Source organism: Salarias fasciatus, chromosome 5 (assembly GCF_902148845.1).
Source record: "Salarias fasciatus chromosome 5, fSalaFa1.1, whole genome shotgun sequence".
Lineage (NCBI taxonomy): Eukaryota > Metazoa > Chordata > Actinopteri > Blenniiformes > Blenniidae > Salarias > Salarias fasciatus.
In genome coordinates, this window is record NC_043749.1 from 31,808,390 (window position 1) to 31,834,040 (window position 25,651).

The 25,651-nt window shown below is 48.3% G+C and overlaps 1 protein-coding gene across 9 annotated transcripts in view; it reads right to left on the bottom strand.

Moving 5' to 3' along the window:
• The window catches only part of ptprt (protein tyrosine phosphatase receptor type T), a 279,550-nt gene that overhangs the window by 60,070 nt on the left and 193,829 nt on the right, over positions 1-25,651 (bottom strand). For 4 of the 9 annotated variants that reach the window (XM_030091481.1, XM_030091480.1, XM_030091482.1 and 1 more), the window contains 3 exons: positions 17,351-17,380; positions 6,485-6,639; positions 808-888 (listed from right to left, as the gene is read on the bottom strand). In XM_030091481.1, the coding sequence (XP_029947341.1) occupies positions 808-888; positions 6,485-6,639; positions 17,351-17,380 (266 nt within the window). Of the gene's footprint in view, positions 1-807; positions 889-6,484; positions 6,640-17,350; positions 17,381-24,908; positions 24,942-25,651 lie in introns of all 9 variants that reach the window. The other 5 variants (XM_030091479.1, XM_030091478.1, XM_030091477.1 and 2 more) reach the window with 2 other exon arrangements.

A 25,651-nucleotide genomic window follows, 5' to 3' on the forward strand; every position in this document is an offset into this window, starting at 1 on the left:
TTACAGATAAACTGGACTGGACAAACCTAAAACACTGCATTTTCACTTGAAACAGGGTTTGGTTTGCTTCAAGTCCTTTGTTGCAAGAAGCTTCTCTAATGTTAAACTGTGCGTCTCCGTCCTGCAGTCGGTCGTCTCCTGCTGTATCGTCCTGCAGCCATCAGGTCTGCAGCCTGTCGATAAGCTCGCCCTGAGTTGTAAGCCTGTTTGTTTGTTGTTCTCTTTCCTTTTACTGTCCTCTAACAGACCAGCTCTCACTGCCAGTGACAGGTGGGTAGTTGAATTCCAGGATTTCCTACTATCTGTCCTGTTACATGCCAATAATCAGGCAGGTCGAGGGTTTCAGTTGGAAATACGTGCTTTTTTAAAGCAAATTTGAGATTTGATTTGATCCATTTTGATGTTCAGCAATAAGAGAGAGTAACAGAATTATTTTAATACAGTTGTTGAAGGTTTTCCTCGCAGGCTCAGAGCTGCCTTGCCTCTGCTGTTTCTCTCTGCATGCTCTCAGGTGAGTGCTACGAGGGGCCTTATATAACAGACTGTAACTGAATTGAATATCGCGTTCTCTCCTGGTGCGGAATAAATGTGTTTGGAGGAATTTAAATTCCTGCTTCAAGCATCATGAGCGTCTGTCATCCATGATGAACATCACCACTCTGCGATGTTGACCTAACGTTTACTTCACAACTGCTCCTCAACCAAAATAAAATAAGAAGAAAAAAGGGTTGAGGAGGAGGCTCTGGGCTGTTTCCCGGAGTGTGTGTGTGTGTGTGTGTGTGTGTGTGTGTGTGTGTGTGTGTGTACCTGAGTAGTAGGAATTCAGCAGGGATTTGCTCTGCAGCGTTTTGCTTCCCTGCACAGAGAAGGAGCACGGGGACGGCGAGGCTGCAGGGGAGACGCCGCCGAGGACGGCGAGGACGGGGCGAGCGGGACGACGGCGCCGAGGAAGGAAGAAGACAGGACGGGGGGGGGGGGGGGGAAGGAAACGAGGGGCGAGGAGAAACGTAATAAAATGAGTCGGCAGGAAGAGAAAACAGAAAACAGAGGACAAGACAAGGACGACAGAGGGAATGAGAACGGGACAAAATATAAAAAAGAGATTAGATTCATCAAACCACCACCGACCCGATCATCAGGACACACACACACACACACACACACACACACACACACACACACAAAGGCAGATCGATGCTCCATATTCAACAGAACAGGGAACAATCCAATAACACTAATGGCACCATCAATGCAACTAAATATTGAATTTCCAGACAGAAAGCGGTTCTGACCCGGCGACTGCAGCCGTCGATGCAACGCGCCGCGGCCTCCGCGCTCGTCGATACACACAAGTGTTTTTATGGCATTTAAGAAGAATGAGGGCGAAAAATGAATTGAGCGAAGCGACGGAGCGGAACAAGAAAGCCGAGGTACGGTCAGGGTCGAGCGCCCCTTAGTTTTCATGTTCTTCCTGTGCGGGGGGAGAATACGCTGCACACGAAGGAAGAGAGTCAAGGACGTCCGTACGGTCAGAACACCCAGGTAGACGGTTGCTACGGTGACTGTCCAGTCTGGAACTACCAGGACCAGGAGAATCTGGACTGGAACCAGGACCAGGACCAGGACAGTCCGGACTGGACTACGCGCCTGCGCAGCGTCGGTCTTTCAGAAAAGCTGCGCTGACCCGAGACGGATCGCGGCTCTAATGTGCGGCGACTAAAAAGCCTCTCAGCTGGCTCTCGTCTTTAAAGGCTCCGGTTCAGAAGTCTTCCTCCATTAGTGCGGACACGGAGCATGAAAAGACCCGAACACGTTTCTCTGCACTTAACGCTCCTCCACCCGCTCAGTCCTGTTATTCCTCTGACTTGACATCCGTCCATATGAAGGTAATTTATCCGTCACTCTGTGAGGCTCAGAGTCTGACACTCAGCAGCACTTGAAGTGCTTATTACAAATTACATCTGAAAAAAAAAACAGAAAGCCCTGACTTCATGGTTAAAAGGTTTAAGGAGTGACCTCTCGCCGAGTGCAGCGGAAGACGACACACATCGCGCTGGACTTCTTGTTTTGAGCTCCTGTCGGCGGACCTTGTGAAGCCCGTCGCAGTGGCTAATGAAAACGCCGTCGCCGGCTTAAATTGGCCGCTCTGGGAATAAAGTCGCCGCTGAAAACAGCTTAGCACTGCTAATAAATGTGATTCAGCACGAGGGCCTGTTTCCTGTAGCAGAGACTGAGGGCGACCACACACACACACACACACACACAGGCGGCTAGAGGTCTATAAATAAATGATATGTAGGAATAGACAGAGGCGTGCACACACACACAGTCACAATAAGATAAAACCTGGGGGGAGCCGCTGGAAGACTGACTGTGACATATTATATGCTGGCTAAGCCTGTTCAATAATCCACAGCTAGATATCGCAGCTAGAATACACACATTCATCAATAGGGCCAGTAACTCTGTGTGTGTGTGTGTGTGTGTGTGTGTGTGTGTGTGTGTGTGTGTGTGTGTGTGTGTGTGTGTGTGTGCGTGCGCACAGCTAGAGGTGACTGTCAGGGCTGCACCAATACGGATCCCAGCATCGACTGTCGGGTCTGGAACTCGGGTCCTGGTGTTGGAGAGACTCCACGATACGACCTGGAGAGTTTTACATGACTTCATGCCTGCAGGTCGATGAGAGAAGACAGGCGACGGCCGTCATCTGGGGGGGGGGGGCCCTCAATATTAATGACAACTACACAAGCAAGACAGACTTTAAATTATGTTCTGATTAAATATCATAAGGAAAAATGTAACCATAAACTTAATCAGCAACTTAACCAGCAGCTTAATGAGGAACTTGACCACAAACTTAACTAGTAACATAACAGAAACTTCATAAAGAACTTAACCAGCAAACTGACAAGCAACTTAATCAGGAACTTAACCAGCCACTTAGCCAGAAATTTAACTAGCAACTTAACCAGCAAACTGACCAGGAGACGCATCTGGAGCAGCAGTTAGAATGATGTTGCTCTGTAGTTAAACTCCCGAGGCCATAGCTCCGAGCTGTGCTACATGCTAAAGAGCTCCAGGCTCACACCAGTGATGCTACATGCTAAAGAGCCTCAGGCTCACACCAGTGATGCTACATGCTAAAGAGCCTCAGGCTCACACCAGTGATGCTACATGCTAAAGAGCTCCAGGCTGACACCAGTGATGCTACATGCTAAAGAGCTCCAGGCTCACACCAGTGATGCTACATGCTAAAGAGCCTCAGGCTCACACCAGTGATGCTACATGCTAAACACGATTAAAGAGTGGCTGATCCCTTGTTAACAGTGAGCCGGTGTGCAGAATTAGTTGCTATTGATGGATTTTCCTGGTATCAGTATCGACAAGCAGCTAAAGGTCGGTGCTCTCTCTCGTCCTCATCCTTTAAAAGCTGGTATTGACGCGTCTCTATTGATTGTCATGAATCTAGAGCGGTTGAATCATTCATGCGGGCGAATACAGTAGATCTGGAAGCGTCAGGTCGAAGTCCCAGAGGTTGAAACTTCACAGAGTATTCAGTTCTTCTCTTCTGTCTCTACTGATTCCTATTCAAACTCAGGAAGCAGACTCTGGTTTTTAACTACACCTCAGTTATTTTGTGTTCCTCGGCCCGCTCTGCTCGGTATTCTGATTACAGGGTGTTGAAATTGGCTGTTGAACAGTCGCTGATATAGACCTCATCCAGTGTTTACAGTTTTCCTGATGTGTCGACAATTTCCCGACGTGAAGATGATCCACGCTGCTTCCCCTCGCTCGCCTAATTCTTATTCACTTCCTGTTTTCTGCCACAATGGCCTAATTTCCACACTGTGCGTGATTTAGGTTTTATCTCCATTGTCCTCTCTCCGCTCTCATCTCTGGCCTCTGCTCTCCTCTCCTAATACCCCCAAACACAACATATTTTCTCCTCTCGTCTGATAGAAATCCCTCCCGTCTCATGCACGCCGGCGCCGTATGCTGATGCTCCGGCGGACGAAGCCCGGCTTTAATACGGCGAGGAGCGTACCTGCATACCAAGAGAAATGTGCTTTGACAGCAGTGTCCCGGGAAGACGGCCGGCGACTGGGCGGGGACGCAATAACACAGGAGGGTTATTTTCCCTGTGAGGGTCCATTCGCTCAGATATTACCGGGTCCCCTCGGCTGTGTCAGCACTTCTCCCCGTCTCATCAGGACGGAGCGCCGGCGTGTGAGCGGCGCTTCTAAAGGTCGGTGTGACGATACACCGTCAACGCAAACATTTCTCACACGGCTCTTCCAGTGAATGGCGGACAGAATCTGCTCAACTTTTCCTAAAAGCCAGACTGTTACTAAACCAACCGATTCCTCTTTCTGCATTTACCAGGAGTGTGACGAGGTCCGGCCAGAAAAACTGTCCCCCGGGCAGAAGGCAGAGGCCCGTCAGACTAAACACACCCTTAACGGAGCTGTTGGAGTCGAGGACCTCCACCCGTCTCCACCCGATTCCACACTGGGTATGAAAAATGCCAAAACAGCTGACTTCAGACTATTACCGTTTATTTGACCACAGAAGTAAACTACTGTGGTCAAATATGTTCCGTAACTGCATTGTTCTGAGTCGTTCTCATGATGCAGACACGTTAAAGCCCCAAATTATTCAGATTCCAGGGAAAATTTAAGCTCAAAGTTACTTTTATCCAACCAACAACCTTTTTTTTTTTTTTTCATTTACCGGAAATGATACAGGTATTTTCCAAAAGTTTCCCTAAAAGTGTCACGCCCGGGATTATTCACACCCTTATCGATAATTGAAGTCTTTATTAGCTATTACAGCAATCAAAACTCTTCTTATAATCACTGAGCAGCTTGTTCCATGTCGCCACTGGGATTTCTGACTATTGATTTCCAACAATGAACTCCAGCTGTTTTATTTTAACATGTCCTCCATTTAGTCCTCATAGCCTGTCCCTCTAAAGAGACACCTGTCTCCAGGGGACACTACCACTTGGATTTTAGGATGTCTCCTCATTAGACCTGTGCACAAAATGCACCTGTACTGTTTCGTGTTAAATTAAAAAAAAAAGAAAGCCTGTTTTCCAGTCATAAATTTTGTCATTTTTGTTTTCTTAAAATTAAAGGGGAAATCTCGTCTCCTGAGCTGAGTGTCTCGTCACACCCCTAGCATTTACCCATCCAAGGACGCCACAGAAGTGACCCGTCAGCTGTGAGAATTGAACCTTAAACCTCTCTCTTTCACTCTGCATGGTTCTCCAACCAGCTCTCAGGTTGGCATCACTCACACCCCCGCTCGCTTCTCGGTGGAGTTGGTGAAATAAATAATCCTCTCTTTGAAATGTTGACCATCTGCTTGGTGCGCTGGACTGGAGCTGGTCTTTGCCCGCGGGCCTTATGTTTGACACCCCTGCTTTAGGCAGTCCAAATCTTTTTCAATACGAAGAGATTCCAGTGGTGGAATTTCAAATTGGGCCTCATGCAAGGTCGAGCCGTTCCTGGCATTGTACAAAACACAATCGATAAGTTAAAAAGCGAAAACCTCCACTTCTACACATTCTCCGAATCCCGAGCGTCTACTTATCGACTCGTTCAAAGAGTTAGAGGAGAAAGTGCTCAATGTTTTTCAAACTACAAGTTAATCAAACACTGAAGGTCAAGAAGAAAGCTGGCTTCTCTCTCACTGCGGCGGCGGTGGCCCGGACGAACAGCCGCGGCGATTTGAAAGAAAAAATAAAACTGTAAAAATCTAACGGCTTGATCGCGCAGGCACATAAGGTCCAGATGAAAGTGCTCCGCTCTAAGTGCCTCCGATGCAAAAACGTTATTGCACGTCAGGCGAGCGGCGCGGACAGCTGGAGGAAGAGTGCAGGCAATTACAGCCGGCATTAGCCCGCTACTTAGTCCCTCGCCGGCACCCCTGGCTTTCAGCGGCCGGCGCTCCCAAAAGGCCAGCTTGACATTTTCAAGAGAAAATTGCCCTCCTGAGAGGCCCCGTCTAATTACGCCGGACATGCGAGCGGCGTGCGCGCACGGAGGAACTCTGGAAACGCACCACTCTGTGGGTGGGGGGGGCGGCGCCTCCGTGCAACTTCCACAAGTCTGCGGCGGAAGACACGGCGAGCGCGGCGAGATCGGATCGGCACGAGGAAGCGATTACAGCGGCGCTCGGGAACGCGAGAGCGAACGGAGCAGCACAACATGAGGACGACGGCCATATGCCGATTTCCTTTAGAAAATGAGACGTCCACTATTTGAATAAATGAACGTGACAAAATGATTAATGGCTCTCGGCTCCGCGGGCGTTTTCAAGTAGAGACAAGGGCAAAAAAACCAGTATTCAGCAGGATGGCGATCCTCTTCCAGTCTGCATGCTTCTGTTGTTCATCGCAATCTCTCTCTCTCTCCCACACACACACTACACTCATGGAAGCAGCACATCTCCCAGCCTGCCTTGCGGTGGCGTGACTCACTGAAGCCGTTGAGGTCCGGGGTGGAGGTGGAGAAGGGGTCGTCCTTGTGCAGCGTGCTGACCTTGGTGGTGCTCTTGTCGGCGGTGGTGACCGGGCCCATCTCCCTCTGCTGGGTGGAGCTGCTGGCCGTCTCCTTCTGCTTCTTGGCCAACTTCCTGCAGCGGCGCGCACACACACACACACACACACACACACACACACACACACACACAGGGAGATTTATGCATACACAAATGCATTCCAGTGTGTCAGTCCACATGAACATGCAAACAGACAAATAGTCACCACTCACACACACACACACACACACGGTGACGTCCACATCGTCCGCAGCATACCCGACTTTGTTTAGTGGTGTTTTGTCTACTTTGTGGCGCTCCACCCTCACCACCTGCTGCAGGTCTTTCCTCCTCAGAGCCCAGAACAGCCCACATGCAGATCAGCGTTTAAAAGTCAAACGAAGCACACTCTCTCACACACACGCACGCACGCGCACTCTCTCTCTCTCTCTCTCACTCTCACACACACACACACACACACACACACACACACACACACACACACACACACACACACACACACACACACACACACACACACACACACACACACACACACACACACACACACACACACACACATTTCTCCAGAAAGTGATCTGTCACGGCCTTTGTTGGCAGCGTTGAGCCGCCATTGTGCTCGAGTGCAAATCTCTCTGTAAATGAATAATTATGGAAATGCGTTCATATTTACATCGATCTTTTAAAGCCACTCCTGTCCTGTACTTCACAGTTTTATTCATGAAACATCTGCTTGATGGAATATAACGGTAGAAAAAGGAAAAAAAAACATCGGTGTCAGTCCAAACTTGAAGCGCCGTTCACAGCCGTCCTACATGAGCTGCGTTCGCATCCATTACATTTCAACTCAAACACACGATTCGCCTGTTGGAAGACTCTCCAGAAGTTCCAGCATTTCAGTGAAAAAGTGTTTTCCTCCAGAGCGTCATGACTCCCAGTCCAGATTCTCCTGGACTTGGTAGTTTTAGAGCTGAGTCACAGCAACAACACCCTAACTCGGTGTTCTGTCCATAAGAACGTCTGAGTTCTCCATTGTTAATGTTTAGAGTGTGTTGTTCTCTGTGTTCACAGCACCAACTAGTGGCCCATCATGAAAATGACAGTTTTTAAAATGTTGTCATGTAAAAGTGAAACTTTTCTGAAATGGAAATTCAGAGCCGATTCTTGAACCGGTCAACGGGGGTTTCCAGAGGCTGATGTCCGCCGCCTGGAGAACCAGGAGGGTCTTCAGCAGTGGTGAAACACCTTGGCCAGGTGAGACTCCCTGGAGGACAGTCCGTCCCCCGTCCTCTCCCTGCTCTCATGCCACCACGCCCATCTGTTTCACCCTCCTCGGGTCCGCTGAGAGGCCAGGTGGCCAAAGTGACAGCCGGCCATGACGATCTGACTCCGTCCACACAGAAGCCAGGCTTCTGGTGTCTTCTTCTCCTGAAAGCTAAACCTCCGAATCCAGAGACGTCCTACAAGCCTGAAGCCACGGCCAGTGATGGTTAGTGGGTTTAAGTATCAGTGAGACATCGAGTCTCTTCAACAGAATCCAGTCCGTGTCCATTTCTGCTCTACATAAACCGCCGCAGACGAGACGGGGATCCAAATCACTTCCAGCGCTGGAGGCTTTGGACACCATGAGGGTCCAACAGCCTGGACAAAAGCAAAAACAACTTCTGAGAGTCGTTGAAGCTCCGCGGGCTTCTGCTGCATGGATCCGAATGGGGAAATGTCATGAACTGTGTAAGAACGGCGAACCGTGTCATATCTGATAATTATGTGATTATTCTGGTCTTTTTCAGTGAAATTAAGGTAATAAAGTAATAATATGCCAAACATCTTTTACATGATTGAAATCACATTGAAAATCCTCCCAATAATGTCATCAAACAAACGTAACTGCAAGTCTTGGAACTTGAAGTGTTTTTTGCAGGTTTTGTGAGGTTTGCTCATGAACAATGGCTACAGTGGATGGGACATGGATCATATTTATTTATTGAGGATAAATAAATGACGGGGTTGGGGGGGTGGGGGGGATTGAACCAGCAACCCTCTGCCAGAGCGATGACTGACCACGCTGCAGCCGCTCCCACTGGCTTTGTTCCATTGCTGGCGGCTCCATGCTGTGATCGCTAACGCTGCAGTTCCAGTCACTGGAGATGAATAATCGATTACAGTTACTAGTTACTACTTTAAAAAAGCAGAGCAGCGTCTTTGTGTCTCTTTCCTTTCATGTTTTGGTCGTCAGCATACGGCCCCACCATTGGTTTTCTAAAGCAGAGCAAACACTAAAGTGACCAAGCTCTGCTCCCCTTCCCGGTGTCGGCCATCTTGGATTGCTCTGGCTGCCGCCGGGTGCCTGCAGGCAGCGATCCCAGCTTTTATTGTTTGGATGGAAAAGCAAAGCTTTAGAATAAACGAGGAAAGGGCAGAATCTGATTACACTGTTGTTCAAACTCTTTGCTTCGGCAGCGAAACAGCTGGGATTTTGCGACGTCCACTCAGAATGTCTTCATTCGTCCATTAATCGGCCAGCTCCGGCAGTTCCAGACCGAGTTCCTGCTACGAGACGAGCAGCGCTGAACCATCGGATGGATTTGATTTTAGTTTGATTGCAGCCTGAAGCCCGATCTGACAACAGAAAAGGCCTGATGTTACGATCGGGATGTAATCAGCGCTGAATGGTGTCGGTTTGGCCGAGAGACTCGAATAAAGGCATCAGAGAAAGCAACGTATTGACGAGTGTTTTTCATAAGCGAGTGGGAGCCGAGCTCTCTGCTGTCTGAGCGTCACATTTCCAATCAGCACAGGAGTTTAATTACTGAAGAAGAAGCAGAGCGGCGACACGGGGCGACGCCGACACTACTGCTGCTGAAAGCAGTTCAGAATGTTACACAAGTTAATTAGCATTACTTTAAAATTAAGAACTGCGCTTAATGAAACATTTTTTTAATGTGTTTTTTCTTCTTCTTCAATAAAAGAGAAGCTTTTAAGTCGCTAACAACAGAAATCAAAGCAGAGACTCTGGAACTTCTTGGCTCGACTGAAAGGCCATCGTGTTCACGAGACCCTGCAGATGAAGGGAATTACGTGAATTTTCTTTCTTTATCAAGCGCTTTCCTTTTTCAAATCGAACCTGAGTCTGGAAACCTGGAAAACAGAAATATATTCTGATCTCCAGAGAGAGGAGCAGACCGTCTGGTGCGACGCTGTGGAACACGGCGCCCTGAAAGCTTCGGCTCCATCTGCAGGAACAAAAAGGCTTCAAGTCACGCATTTCTCGAAGTGGTTTCTTCATGATTCTGGAAGTTTCAGCCGCAGCTCACCAGGTTAAAGCCCGGCGCCGTGAAAACTCATCAGCCTCTTCTGAGGAAACAATAAATAAATAACTCCATCCATCCACATTATCGCTAGAAAACACCCAAAATGTGTGAAACCAGTCTGGTCAGAGCGAAGTTATTAACGAGAAACAACTCGACAAACCGCCGCCGCACGGAGAACAAACCGACCAGACTCATCACGTCACAGCTTCACATTATTTCTAAACTCTTTTGGTTCCATCACCAAAGCATCAGATTTAATTCAGGTACTGTAAGTCATTACAAATAAAAGTTTCCATACTTATTTTGTTCGATGTACCAGGACTACCAACTTGATTTCTCCGACTGAGCAGCGCTTAAAACCGATTTAGTCCATAATGACTCAACTCAAATAGAAAGTGAGCCTTTAGCTCGCTTTGTTTTTCCTCCACTGTTTCCTCCCCTTTAAGGAAACCTCAGTTGCATTAATTCAATTATTCTGACGAGTGCAAATATTAATAAAATCTGAGTTAATTCAAATTAAAACCAGTGAACGGAGCTGCAGGCCGGCCGTCTTCATCCAGACGGAGGCCGAGAGGGAATCAACAGGATTAAATGACATCTTAATCAGGTTAGGATTATGGGTCCTCATGTGGACGAAAGTCTAAATATTGGAGAGAATTTGTTTTTTCACTTGGAGGGATGTAATTAATCACGGAGTTGACATTTACAGTTTCAAATCTCTTGACTGTCGTGAGAGAATCCTGCATCTACCGACAACCGGAGCTCTGAAAACTGTCCCTCACGTCTGAAAAGAGCGGCCGGTCGTGAACGCAGCTGGTCTGGACTCCGGTCCACGTGAGTCACGGAGTCCGTCCCTCGCTCTCCGCCGCCGACACGCTGCGCTCCGCCTCCAGCATCCAGCATCCAGTGTGACGAGCGGCGTGCGCCCGTGACCACGAGCCGGATCTCCCCGAGGTCCCTCGGAGCCCCGCTCACTCCTGAACCCCGTGTGTGTGTGTGTGTGTGTGTGTGTGTGTGTGTGTGTGTGTGTGAGTGTGTGTGTGTGTGTGTGTGAGTGTGTGTGTGTCCAGAGCCAGCAGCGAGTGGGAGAGTTAGTCAGCGGCTGTTTACGTGTCTGAAAAATCGGATCTCAGGGCGGTTTGTTCGAGGCCGGGTTCGTTTTTTCTCATTTTTATCTTCATAAAGTGAATTTCTTTATTCACGGTGACTAATCAAGTTCGTCTCAGCCGTTCGTACTTAAGTGAGAAAAATAACTTCCAGAGGAACCTAATGAAGTTGTTGGAGAGTTCTGAATAAAAACAGGCTTCTTATAGAGAAGTTGTATAATTGTCTGGAGCAGCAGTTTCTGAAGTGGAGTTTTCAAAGAACTTGTTTCAGTTTAGAATTAATCGTAATTAGTGTTAAAGCTGGTGTCCGGAGTTTCCGTTCGTTTCCAATGTATGTATCATTTTTTAACAGAGCCTAAATGTGTTCGTCTGGTTCGATACTACAATATAATATTAGCATAAAGCAATATAAAAATGTACTTATGAGCTCCGCCTTCGTCTCATAGACCCCCATGTTATCACAAAAAGCGCCGGTCAGCTTCAGCCAATAGATTTTGAGCTTCCGCCTTGTCATGCTGTCAATCAACGTGTGGAGCAGCCAGAGAGCACGGCCGCTCGCCCAGCAGAGGAGAGTTAGCTCTGCAGCAGCCGCCGCGCTCACCTCGGATATATCCACTGTCTGCTGAACATCCACCGTAAACAGCTAAACATGGAGGATGCTGCAGGACTAGAGGCTCTCATTTTCACCCGACGGATAATAGCGTGCACAATTAAAGGGGCGTGGCTTGGTCGCTCATGAAAGCAGAGGGAGGGCGGAACCTCATGACGTTGGATTAAAAAGAACTCTCATTCTTTCAAAACTCGGAACACGAGCTTTAAGTTTGACAAAGCCGGACCGACGGTAGTTTCAGTTTGCCGTATCAGGGCCTGTTTACACGATGTTTCAGCGGAAAACGCCATTTGATTTGTTTCGGAGAGATTTTATGACTGACATGCTGAAAGCCACGTGATGAGCGTTTTCCACTGCGTGTGTGTGTGTGTGTGTGTGCAGCATTCCATTTGCCGAGCCCGTCGAGGGTCAGACAGCAATAAGCTGGAGGTCAGACGCAGAGCCGACGTCGTTTCTCACAGGAAGTGTGTGAGACCGAGGAGGATATGCAGAGAAGTGAGATCAAAGCGTCTGGGATTAGCTGACGAGCCGCTCCAGCCCTCGAACACCTCAGCAACTCAGCAACGAGACGGAAAACAGAAAACAACAAAAAAAAATCACCTGAAGATCAGAAGCCGAGGATGGAGAGCGATGAGAGAAAGATGGAAAACCAAGGGAAGAAGAGAATAAACAGAAGAGAGAGGCGGAGAGAAAGAACAGGGGAGTGTGTTCCAAACCGTGGAGCCAGGAAAGGCCGTTCCTCCACCCGCTCCACCCTCAGTCGCTTCACTGACAAATTCCCGGCATATTGTAAAAGTGGCGCCGGGCGCCACATTTAATGAGCGTCACGGCGGCAGTTCATTAAGCAGCCAGGTTCTGTTGCCCCCGGCGACGGTAACTGCCGGCCGTCTGATGAGAGACGAGTCGCAGACGCGTCGCTCCCGTCTTTTACTCTGGAGGGGTGGGAGCGCAGGCCGAGGAGGGACGCCAAACGAAACGAAGCGACGCGTCGGCGCCTCCAGCCAGGAAGTAATCATAGAAGAAGAAGACGGAGCGATGTAACTGTGGCTCATATTAGCCGCTCATCGCATTAATGAAAAACAAGCTCATTACTCCGGATTATGAAAGCTCTGCAGATTTTTAGAGTCTGAGTTGATGCTTAACGCGAAATTACTCAGGGCGGAGCAAATGGACCTCGACCCGCCGTCTCTTGATGGTTCTGATAGTTGCTCCACGTCAGTCCAGCGTTCTGCCGACGGCTCGTCTCTCAGCTCTGCCTCTGTGGATTATCTCTGCTTCAGCTCGGTCCGGCCTGCTGCCCCTTCGTCCTTTTCTTTATTTCTATTCCCATCACTTGTTGATGGAGGATTTCACCCCAGCCGGCCGGGATTCGTTCCTCTGCTGCTCACTGCAGTTTCATCTTCTCTCTCTTGTTTTGCACAAATGAAAACAAGTAAAATAAAAAGGAGCGTGATGCACATCGATCTGAGACCAGTTAGAATGTGTTTCTATTTGATGAGCAGGATCAGATGATCTCTTTGGCAGGAGTCGAATCGAAGCTCCTAAATTTATCAAAACATTTCTGTAAGTGCGTCTTTTCAAAGTGTGTGACGTCAGCGAGGCTCCTGTGTGTTAGTGGGACAGATTCATGTTAATCCAGAATCTGCTTTTAGCAGGTTTTCACTGGATTTCCAAAAGAGTGTTTTTTTTTTTTTTTCTGTTCAAGTCAGTCGAGTGTTTCTGCTTTTTAACATCTTAATCTGAAAAAATTCCTACTGAACGTGAAACAGACTGATTTCATGACTTCAGGGAAAATCAGAGGCACCGATTTCCTGACTGATCGTTTATGCCTCGTATCAGAATTCAACTTTTTAATGATCACACAGGAATCAAAAGAAGAAAACAGCAGTCGGGTTCTATAAACTCTGCTTGTTTCGGCTCTCTGGATCTTTCCTGATCAGGGTTCTGCAACCTTCATGACCAAAAGAGCCATTTTTGTGGAGTTGGTCTGGAGCCGCAAAACACATTTCAACTTTGAAATGAGGCGAATGCAGATTATTAGGTTTCACATATAGATCTGATGCACAAACAAAAACTATATCTTTCAATGTATTAATGGAGTTTTAACTGTAGTTCAGAACAGTGAACATTTTATTGCATTGAACCTGTTTTTGTATCTGATTTTAACAGTTTTTTTCCTCTTTTTAAGCTTTTTTTGTTGACAATTTCAACATTTCAGCTTTTAAAACCATTTTACCTCTTTTGACATGCTTTTACCAAACGTAATTCATTTTCTTCTCAAAGAAATGTTAGACCTTTTAGGTTTTTTTAACTGTTCTACCATTTTTTACCTCCATTTGTTGAGGTTTTAGCTCATTTTCTCAATTTTTTCACCTTCTCTTAGAATCCCTTTCAACTGAAGAGTGATGAATCACTCTGAGCAGCACCGCGGAGCTATAATGAAAATAAGTAAAAAGTTTATCCACATTTCATGTTCTGAAAGCCTCATGGAGCCACTGCAGAGGAACGAAAGGGCCACGTGTGGCTCCAGAGCCGCAGGTTGAACCCCCAGTGCTTGACAGTGAGTGTGGATGTGCTTCTTTAAAACTGTCTTATCACAACATGTTTGTACCTGCAGCAACACAAACGTCTGGCGGAATCCTTGTTAATGCCGCCGCCGCTTTTTCTACAAAGCGTCACCTGCGGAGGGAATTGCTTTTCCTGCAGGACGACCCCGAGGCGTCCAATCAGACCGGGGGAAGCGGCGTTTGTTTCGCCTGTCGGGGGAATGACAGAACTCCGGCGTTTCGGGCGAGGATGGCCTCGGCCGTCCGGTCGGCAGCCAGATAGCTGAAATATCCCTGAGACGTCCCCGGGCGGCGCCGCGGCCAGACGGCCGTCCGTCACCGCTCCGGAGGAGGCTGCAGGCAAGGCTGAACACACACTTTCATCAGTGTGTCACAGGATTTGGAGGCAGATAGACGCAGACACACAGCAGGTCTGTAAAGTCTGGCACGGATTCAAATCCTCCCTCGTCTGATGATAAACATCGCTGGGCTGCGCTGAGAGCGCAGTGTGTCGCCGTGCGCGTCTCCGACACGCCGGTTGGTACGAACACCGGCAGCTCCCTGCTCTCCTCATTAGCTCTCACATGTGGACGTGTCTCTCCAGACTGTCCTCATCACGGTTCTGCTGAGTCAGGAAAAACAGATCCGATGGAGCCGCTGACCTCTGAAGGATCCATATATGTGCTGGTATACGTGGGTATTTATCAACTGCAAAGCCTGTTTTCATCACGTCTACAGAAACACACACGTGAAGGTGGATGCGTCTGTTTCCCGGCGACGGGTGTCGCAGCTTCATAGAACCCTCAAATGGAAACGTGACAGGGTGGCCTGGAGCTGCAGGTGGTGCAGAGCATGTGTGAGTCATCCAGCAGAATCCAGTGAGACGTCTGTGAAACTTCTCCAGCTGTTGCATTCTGGGTGTTTTTTTCCAAACTCTCTGACGGCTTTGAGGCTAGTTTGATCGCAACACGATAGCTAGCTAGCTAGCTAGCTTTAGCATCACTGGGATCTCAGCTCCAGCCTCAGTGCTGTGCTGCTGCTCTGACGAAATTTGCCAAAAAAAAAAAAAAAAAAAAAAAAATCACCGATTTCTTTGAAATTTTTGAGATTTTTCTCGGCAGTTTACCGGATCGAGATCATGAACGGAGCCACTGGAATACGGCCCCGGGTTCATGGACTCCCCCACATAAATCGTTATTACTGACTGCAGCATTTGAGGAACCACCTAGTTAGTGTATTTTCAATAAGGGTCCACTGACAGTCTCATGGGGACCAGCGTTGACCCTCGAGCCTCACGTTCGACACCCGTGTTCAGACGGTTCAGGTTCTGTGAGGAGAACCGTATCGGAGTTTCTGGGTGTTGCTGCTGAAGTGTCTCTACTCTGAGCGGCGGGTTGAAGAGAAGCTGAACGCTCGTGTTGCTCGCAGGCCGCTGTGGCGCCGACTGCCGGGGTTTCTGGGGGATTTGCGTGAGTATCTACAAACAGGCACATTGTGGAGACGACGACGGCGCCGCCTGCTCGCTCCCTCCTCGGCCGAAACAAATTAAACGTTCCCCGGAGGGCGGGGGACCGGCGGGAGCTGGGAGATGGCGCTCCGCCGATGTCGGTTAGCCGGCGTGGAGAAGTAATTTCTGGTGGGGGGGTAGACAGCCCGGGGGGGGGGGGGGGGGTTTGCTTCCAGGGTTTGGTGTGTGTTTGGTGTGTGTGATGACTGTTCCGCTCAGTTTAGACTCTGCAGCTGATTTGGAGGAAGTTTTCAGAAGCTTTGAAGACGACTTGAGAAGCAGGATTTTCAGACATTCTCTGCAGGGATTTGTAGGTGAGCTCTGGGCGACAAGAGAGCAGGTGATTCTGAGGTGTGTGTGTGTGTGTGTGTGTGTGTGTGTGTGTGAACATTCAGCCGTAACAGCTCCTCATTAGAACTGGTTAATAAGCAGGAAATGGCCACTCGGTGGGGGAGATACCGGCGAATTGCATTGACCTTTTAGGCTAAGACGCTTTAAGAGACGGATCGTGCAAACAATGCAGATGAAGGCCGGCTGGAAGTCTGTTCCTCCGACAGGGAGCTGCCACTGCGAAGCCTGCGCTCACCCCGGCAGAGGAGTGTTTTAACACACCCAGGGAAGGACATGTGACGCTTGTCCATCACCGTGATGGACGTGATGGACGTGATGGACGCGGCAGGGCGTGACTAACCCAGTCTCTTCAATAAGTGTCTCATGATAGGATCGAGCTGCACTTGTAGAAAAGGAATGGTGAATGTTTTGGACGGCCTGGACACACCTGGACACTCTTTTAAAACTGTCACACACTCGCTGCGTTAGAGAGCTCTGAGACAGACGCCAAAACACGCCGAGCTCAGCGTCAGATTGACCAAATTCAGGAGAATTTAAGTTTTTAAATCCACTGAGACGAACCTAACAACCTCCCCTGGTGTTGTTATTCTCCTCTTTTACGATTATATGGAGGCAATAAACGGCAATTTAAGCAACAGCGTCTTTTACGACGGCCGCCGGCTGCTTTCCTGACGGAGGACTGTCTCTTGAAAGCGTCCAGTCCTGCTCTGATCTCTGAGCGGCGGAGGACACTCAGCTGCTCGATGCCACCACTGGATTATATGAACGTGTGATGACAGGAACTTTGTTCAGAACTGCTGATAGTGGAGACGTTAATGGAGGTTAGTCATTGAGAAAATCTGTTTTTGAAACGAAGCCATCACACAGAGCTTCAGTACTTCTTCGTTTAGGAAAAGTCTTTCTGGAAGAATAAAAAAAGAAAGTGAGCTGTGAGCTATAGCTTCACTTTTCCTCTGCGAGCTGCTGTAAATATCACGTTTGATTATCTCCGAGCTGTGATTTAGTGGCCACCTGCCAGTGGCTATATTATCACTGCAGGTTGTTCTGGCGGTGTTTGCCTGCTGTAAAGTTGCGCGGCGCCTGGCGAACGCTCACCGACATCTCTTTATCATGCAGTTAAAGTCGCCAGCAGGCGGCTTGTAAAACAAACAAAAAACAGGAGAGACGTGGATTCTGCTTTGGCTGTGGGACGTCGGAGGGTCTCAGCATCACCAGACTCAGCAAAAATATGACACAGGTGGAAAAAAACAAAAGAGAAGATGCATAGATACAAGACAGGAAGAGGTAAACATGAATCAAAGGTACAGAGAGCGGGCTGAGAAAGGAGCAAGTCCTGATGGGAAGTCTCTACTTACAGGTAATAAGAGTAGGAATAAGCATGTCTTCTGAAGCATGGTGAGGTGAGCCCGATGATGAGAACAGAGCAAAACCCAGAAGAAGGACAAACACATTGGATTAGTTCATGGTTCCAATGAAGCGTTACTGCTGACTGGCTGGCATTTCAAACCCACACAGATTAACTCAAACAACCCCTCCCAGCACAGTTTAACCACGGTCACATAACGGTGTTTTTTTGATCAGTGTTTATTTCTCACTTAATTTCATTTAAATTCTTTATTCCTTGCTAATTGAGTCAGTACATTTATGTCTACAATAGATTTTTGGAGGCGCTTTAGATGTCGAAGTCGTCTGACAACACTGAGCCAGAAAACCTCTCTATGAATCAGCTGCGAAGTGGTCAGCAGTCCATCAAATAAATTAGAAGTAATAAGGAGCTCCGCGGCTCGTGAAACGATTACTGCACTCACCCAAAAAATTGCTCTCTTTCATACGAGCTTCGACTCTTCATTAACTTTTAAGAGATGAAAACACAGACATCAGGTCGTCAATCAGAAGGTTTGGTTCTGAGAATCACGGCTGATGATACCACTTTTTTAAATATCTAGGATTTTTTTTTTTTAATCCACGGAATGTTGGACTCGTTACACACACAATCCATTATTAACTCATTTCGTTTCCATCAGCATAAAACTTGAGGACACTGAATGGAAACAGATGTTATATATTCAGCACAAAACCAGTATGTGATGAAGACGCAGGGATAGATTTGGACTTAATTCAAGGTCTGGATGCAAAATGCATGATGGGTCGGAGGACTGCTCGGATCTGTGAGGAGCTCATCAATACCTGGCGGTCTGTGTTGTCGTCTCACTACGGATCCAGACAAATTTCAAAGGCCTGATTTTTCTCTATAGTGTAAAAAAAGAAATTCCCTGCAGTGAAAGGCACGACTGACGCCTCCATCACCTCCAGACGAGAGCCAGAGAAGACAGACCGGGGGGATGAGCGATGGAGGAGGGGGCAGAGAGTGTGGAGGGATTCGTGACATGAGAGGACGATGCTGTCGCAGAGGTCAGAGGTCACAGTTCAGGTCACCGTCGTGAGAAAAGACCATCGACTGAACCAAAAACATGAAAACTGAGTCGGACGAACACAGATCAAATGTTTACTCCCTCCACTCTGAACGCCACAGCACCATTAAATTCCACTTGACCAGTCGACTGTGTGTGTGTGTGTGTGTGTGTGTGTGTGTGTGTGTGTGTGTGTGTGTGTGTGTGTGTGTGTGTGTCCCTGCGGTATCTCTCTAATGGTTTGTTGGCAACTTTTCCCCCTGGCATGAGCCCTTCATCTGGTGAGAGGCCAGAGATGGAGATCTCATAATATCCAAGGACACACACACACACACACACACACACACACACACACACACACACACACACACACACACACACACACACACACACTATATTGGACTGAGTTGCCAATACAATGGAATATTCCAGCAGGGTTGAGACAGATCGATATTTCTGCTCTACTATTACTGTACTGTTTCATCCATCCATCCGTCCATCCATCCATCCATCCATCCATCCGTCAATCCATCCATCCGTCCATCCACTCGTCCGTCCGGTCTGCTGTTTTCACCGTCCCAGCCCTTCTCGATCCTGAACCCTCTGAATCTCCACTGACGTCGCCCTGATGGTATTAATAAAGCGCGGCTGTAAAAGCCGACGCTGTTAAAAACTCTCATAAATATTAATCCGGTGGAGGAGCATCCCTCCAGCAGGTGTGTGAGAGACAGGGAGAGGTATTGATGGATTTGTCATCGTGCGGAGGTAAAGACAGTGTGTGTGTGTGTGTGTGCGCGCGTGCACGTGACGGAGCAGCACCACCACTCAGGACGAGCTGGAGGAGTAACCTTCAGCTACTTGTTGGTACGTCGTACTTAATAAACGGCATGAAGCCTGACTCCTGGCGAGGCAGCGTGTCGAGGCAGAGCTCACAGATCTGCAGCTAAAAACCAAACCCTGGCCGTTTGCTTCGGACCGACCCTACCTTTAATGTTTCTGCACTTCAGGATCGAATCAACGAGCAACTGAACATCTAACTTCTAATGTAAATCTTCCAGGAACAGAGTAAATTCTTCCCTCCTTTCCCCAGCGTTCATGAGGGATAAATGTAAATTCCTTCATTGAGAATATCATGAAGGTTGTAGTAAACACACCTGAACTTCCTGCAGCGCAGTCTCCGCCCCGCGAACCCGGCTGAGTAATAAATAGTTGCTTGAAGTAAACAGAAGATTTAGGTCTTAAATCAGCATAAAAAGGCAGAAAGCTACAAGTTGGACGGACCGTTTATTCATTCGCGCCCAGCGTTCCTGACGCCCTGCAGGGTTTCAGACTGTAGCTGCCGGATCCATCCCGCCTCCCGTCTCCCTGGATGTTTTCCTTACAGCCTAAATAATGTGATTTGGTGCCGGCGCCGCCGTCAGGTGACGCAGTCTAACGGTAACCCGCGGGCTGTTTGTCACGCCCCACACCACACACACACACACACACACACACACACACACACACACACAGTGGCTGTGATATGACGGCTGGAGTTTATCTTGGCTTTGTATGAATGGTTTCTGCTGCTAACATATCCCATTTTCACACTGATATGATGGCTGCAGTTTATCATATGAACGCTATCAGCTGGGAAACACACACACACACACACACACACACACACACACACACACACACACACACACACACACACACACACACACACACACCTGCATCTCTAACATATTTTTCAACAATGCCGTGATGGCTGTAGTTTATCACACCCATATAAATATATATAGATGTATGTATGGACAGTGTGCCATAATAGGAAACAGAAAAGCCCTTTCCCGTCCCGCAGGCTGGGTGAGATGAAAAATATCTCGCCTCTGCTCATTCCTTCTCTCACACGCTGAGCAATCAGTCACCCCAAGCCCCACAGGCTGCATGTATACAGACTAATGTGGACTCCAACACGAGTCCGTCTGTTGACGTCAGTACTGCAGCCTCGGCACTGCGCTAGCAGCCTGCATGCTAGCAACCTGCGCACTAGCTAGCAGCCTGCATGCTAGCAAAAACCAGCCCCCTCTTCTAAACTGGTGTGAAGAGCAGAAAGAGAAGGATTTCAATTGCGTTTTCGCCTGAAACGTTGCCATGTGAACGGGGTCTTGGTCTATCCAAGCGGAGCTATCCGGGCTTTAACGCCTTGCTCAAGGACACTTCAACAATTTGAAGCTGCAAAATTCGGGTTGAGTGTAGTTCCATGGTGTTTCTGGTTCAGAATTGGTTCATTCTGAATTAAGTAATTACCTCCACCAAGGTGGTTATGTCATCGCGTCGGTTTGTTGGTCTGTTAGCAACATTACGGAAAAAGTAATGGACGGATTGCAATGAAACTTTGTGGAAAGGTGGGTCTTGGGCTAACTTAGAATCCGTTAAATTGTGGTGATGATCTGGATCACTGTGTGGATCGGGCAGTCTTTGACATAGTTGGGCAGGCCCGAGCAAACGGCTCTGTTGTCCCGGGCCCAAGGTTGGGGGGGGGGGGGGGGGTTTGGGCAGAATTAAAGGTGGGGGGGGGGCCCTTCCAGCACCCCAGTCACGGCTCCTGACGCAGCATGCAGGCACCGTGCCGCACCGCTCCGATCACTGTGAGGAGACATTGAGATATGAACATGCAACAACAGCTTTCTCCCAGACATTCTTTGTGTTGGGGAGAAATAAATATGTTTTTTAGTATATCTGGAGTTCTTATTGTTGTTGGTGACTGATTTGAGCTGTGGCGGAGGTCTGCGCTCTCTGAGTGCCAAATTCTGGTTCAGAATTATATTCATGATCAGTTTTCATAGGAAAAACATAGGATTAACTCCTCTCTCACGCCGGGGTCTGTGCAGCGTTCTGATTGGACGGGGCGGCCGCGACGTACTGACGTCTCCAGGAAGTAAACAGAGTTTTTCTCGTCTATCTTTCTAGATTAAATTTAACGCTGCAGCTTTAAAAATGTCCGTCGATCCGTTCGCTTCATTTTATCCAACTCTTCTAAAACTGCCGTTAACTGCGGGCCGCCATCTTGGAATATTGCGTCATCATGACGGAGCAGAACGACTGAAGTCGCCTACTTAGAAAATAGTTCTTCTTCCAGAGGAGAATAAACCAACTGGTTTATTCGGATTTAAACTTAATTCTGAATCAAGTCATTAGGTATTTCCATCATGACTATAGAGCTGAGTTAGGCTTTACAGATTTACAGAGGAATGAAAAGTCCCGTGTAAACACACGGACTGAGAGACGAGCTTTTCCACTCCGCTCCCGTAGGAGGCGTAAAAGTTCCCCGACTTCAAATCAGAGTCGTTAAATTTACTGGAGAGCCATTCAGTTTTCTTCAGCACAGCAGAGCAGGAATTCTCCTGACAGGAGAATCTGCCTCAAAGACGGGCAGTCCTGAAATGAGCTCCGGTTAAAAACTGAAAGCAGACCTGTTCGCCTGCTCCGGCCCCGATTCCGATCCTCGCTTCAGTTTGTACATCTGGTACAAACGGCGAAGCGTCGCCCGTTTTAACAGAGCGGTAAGTGGAGCATCAAGCATTTATCTCAGAGAGCTGCAGAGCCCATTACTGGCATCTGCAGAGCGGGGTCAAGCCCAGCTCTGCTCCGTGTGTGTGTGTGTGTGTGTGTGTGTGTGTGTGTGTGTGTCTCAGTGTTAACACCAATTTGTCGATGAGCGAATGCAAGTTTTTGGAAGGAAGCACTCAGGACTTCTGATGTGCATAAATGTGTTCGTTATTTTCCCTCACTAGAGAGACGGCAGGGTTTCGCTACAGGAGTGCACGCCTGAGTGTGCACGCTCACGTGCACGCGCACACTCCAGACCACTTGGCTCGGTGAGCAGCCTGCCATTTGCAGCGGCTCCAGCCCGTTCCCCGGGCCGACATCAGGGACTAATCGCCTCTTTATTCCTGTCAGGGACCCGGATCCCCCGGGGCAGGGGTGGGGGGGTTGTAGGGGGTTGGGGGTGACTGTGGTGGGGTTGGGGGTGACTGTGGTGGGGGGGGGGGGGGGTGGGGGGGGGGGGGGGGGGGGTGACTGTGGTGGGGGTGGGGGGGTTGCTGGTCAGAAAGCATTCCTGTCCTTTCCCCATCTCAGCATGGAGGCCCATCAGTTGAGTTTTTAGACTGGATCAAGTAGACTGAGGGTGAATTCATCTCGGTGAATTCTTATTCCCGTTATCTCTCCATGAACGACACACTGAAGCTTCCTTCATCGAGGAGGATCATTGACGACAAAACGAGCTGAAAGCAGAGCGGCGCCACGTTTCCACGAGCAGCCACTGCAGTGAAGACGACAAGCCTCCATTGGCTTTTTGTTGGTCGGTTGACATGACGACGGTGTTTGGAGAAATTGAACACAATTTTTCAACTTTTTGGAAAGTCGCTTAAGAGATGGAAGTTTTCGAAAACGCTCCGACAAAGACATTGCTACTGGTCATGTGGACAATGGCCGCAGTCCAGAGTCGTTCTGCACACAGTCAATAGACGGACAACAAGAACAATGTTCTCCAGAGTGTCAGGACTCTACTGGTCCTGGTTCCAGTCCAGATTCTCCTGGACTTGGTCCAAAACGGTGTTCTGCCTATATGAATGACTGAGTTCTACATTGTTGATGTTTACAGTGTATTGTTCTCTGTGTTCTCCATTGTTGTTTACACAAACAGCACCCACTAGTGGCCTGGCATCCAAACATCATTTTCAGCAGTTCTGCTGTTTCCTCGGAAATTTTTCTGAACCAAAAAAGGGAAAAATGATGCGTTTTGTCTGAAAAAGTCGTGTAAACGGCCCCGCTTCCTTTATTAAAAAAAAAAAGATAACTGTCTTTACAGGTTTGGATTGAAACTTTGAAGAAAAGGGACAAAGCTTTCAGACGAAGCTTTGCTGAGCAGTGATTTTGTTTTGTTTTACAAAGTGTGTGTGAGTGTGCGTGTGAGTGTGTGTGGGGGGGAAAATGTTATTTCCAAAGAAGTGGCGTGGAACCGATCTTCCACGGCCTCAACGATCTTTAACACGCAGGAGAAGTTCAAAGCCACAAATCCTGCCTGGAATGCTGGAACATCTTAACTCTGCAGTGTTTCTTCTCCGCAGCTCACCTTCAGATTCACGTCACCTCGGGAGCAGCAGCCATGCGAGGCCACGCCCCCTGTGGCGAGCGTGAGACCGCTCCACTGCACCGCCCTTCACTCACAGCACCGGCAGATATTCCACAGATCTCAGCAGAGAGTCTGCGCTGAGGCCGTGCAGGGGTTTCATTAGAGGAAGCGGCAGCGACCACCATCGTCTCTCAGCGCAGAGCAGCGTGGGCGGAGCTGAATTTCATTCCGCTAGACATTAGCGTATCGTCCCATCCCCCTTTACTCACCCACCTATGTTTCATCTGCCGAAGCCAAACGCAACATTGCGAACCTACAAAGATCTACTAATTGTTTAACCTTTTTCTAAAATGGAAGCTGGCTTGAATCCCGCTGCTGTTAATTCCTGCATAATCAGTTCGCTCTGCAGTGAGACGTAATCGGACGCCGCCCATAGTGTGACGCGCCGTCTTTCCTCTGCCTGCATTCCCATTCAAAACTGGGAAACTGACTACAGCTGGAGGATTTTTCGTTTCTGTTTTTTCCCCAAGAAAAACAAAAAATTATTGACAATGCATGAAAGGTACGGGGAAGAATCGGGACAATCCAAGCATCGCTCACAACACAGACAAACACGAGAGGCACATTCTGATGCAGAGGAAATCCTCACAAGTGATGAGATTTGTTCTCAAAGTTGAAGATAAATGGCGAGCACAGATGGCGTGCAGTAATGATGTAAATGTGCAAAAATAATGACCAAATATACAGGGGGATGTTTACCAAAAGCATCTTACACCCAGGACTGTTTCTCACAAGTAAACAACAGATGCGGCCGCTTTAAAAGTCCAATTTAAACCTTGCTCTTATGGTGAAACGTGGCTTTAAATGTTCCCTGAGACGAATTTCCAGCCATCAAGGAACGAGCAGTAACGACGCTAAAATGAGCAAGGGCTTCCAAAACGGCTCCGGTCTCACAGGAGCGGAAGAAAACAAGCTAAACTCCAACTGCCGAGCGACACAGATCTGGCTGCTGAACGGCGGCGGTCGCAGCTCCGGCGGAGCTCAGCCAGGAGGAAATCACACCTGTGCCACAGAGACTCGGCATTACAGGGTCAGATTTCACAGATGTGCGGCTCTCCAAACGTCTGCCGGCGGTGCTGACGACAGCGCCGCCCGTCCGGCTTCTGCTGAGATAAAACGGAGCTTTGGTCCGATTTTTGGCCCCGAAAGGGGGATTTTTCAGAACGCTTCCGTCGGCTTTGACTCCTCATCCAGAAAGTCACATCCGTTTTCCGGGCGGAGCTCGTAAGATGCGTTTGGTAAAGTGAGTTGAGATCCAGAGAGGCTGGGGTGAGAGGAAGGAAGTGGATGCAGTCATGTCTAGAAGTAAACATACAATACCCCACGCTCAGAGTTCTCCACGTGTGAATCTCTCTATCGGAGCAAGGGCAAGGCAGGTACGGGACAGGAAGGGGTGGAGCCAGGGACAGGAAACAGGAAGATAGAGAGAGACATAAAAGGACGTAAGACTCCAGTCAGCTGTGTTTGTGTGTGTGTGTGTGTGTGTGTGTGTGAGTGTGAGTGTGTGAAGGCAACAGAGAAAACATGATTTACAGGAAGCGTGGTTTGAATCCAGCTCAGAGGACATGAAGCCCCGCTGGAATCCATTTCACGTCGTCTCTGAATCTGCGTCGCTGATAAAGCAGTGAAATGTCAAACTGCATGATGGGAAACCTCCTGACTCCATCCTGACTATTTAAAACAGCGCTTACTAAGCCGCCGTCTTCAGTTCGTATCAATGCAGCGTTTTATAAAGAAAAAGTTACATTTACAGCAGTCAGGTGGAAGATCTTTGTTTTTCTCTCAACAATGAGATGAAAAAAAAAACAAACTTCGTTTAATTGGAGCCGGCAGGATGTTTAGGTCAAGAAAACAAATCAGAAATGTTTGTCATTACATTCAGAATCACTGAGGAGAGAGAAGGGTGGAATAAACAAGCTTTACCATTTCCACAAAAAAATGAGTTTGGTGTCTTTGTTCAAATATGTTTTGGCTTAATTGAAAAGTGTTTCAGGTCGAGCCGCGGTTTCTGCTTCACATAAACATCTTAATTACGAGCTGATTTAATTATGATTGAGAGATGG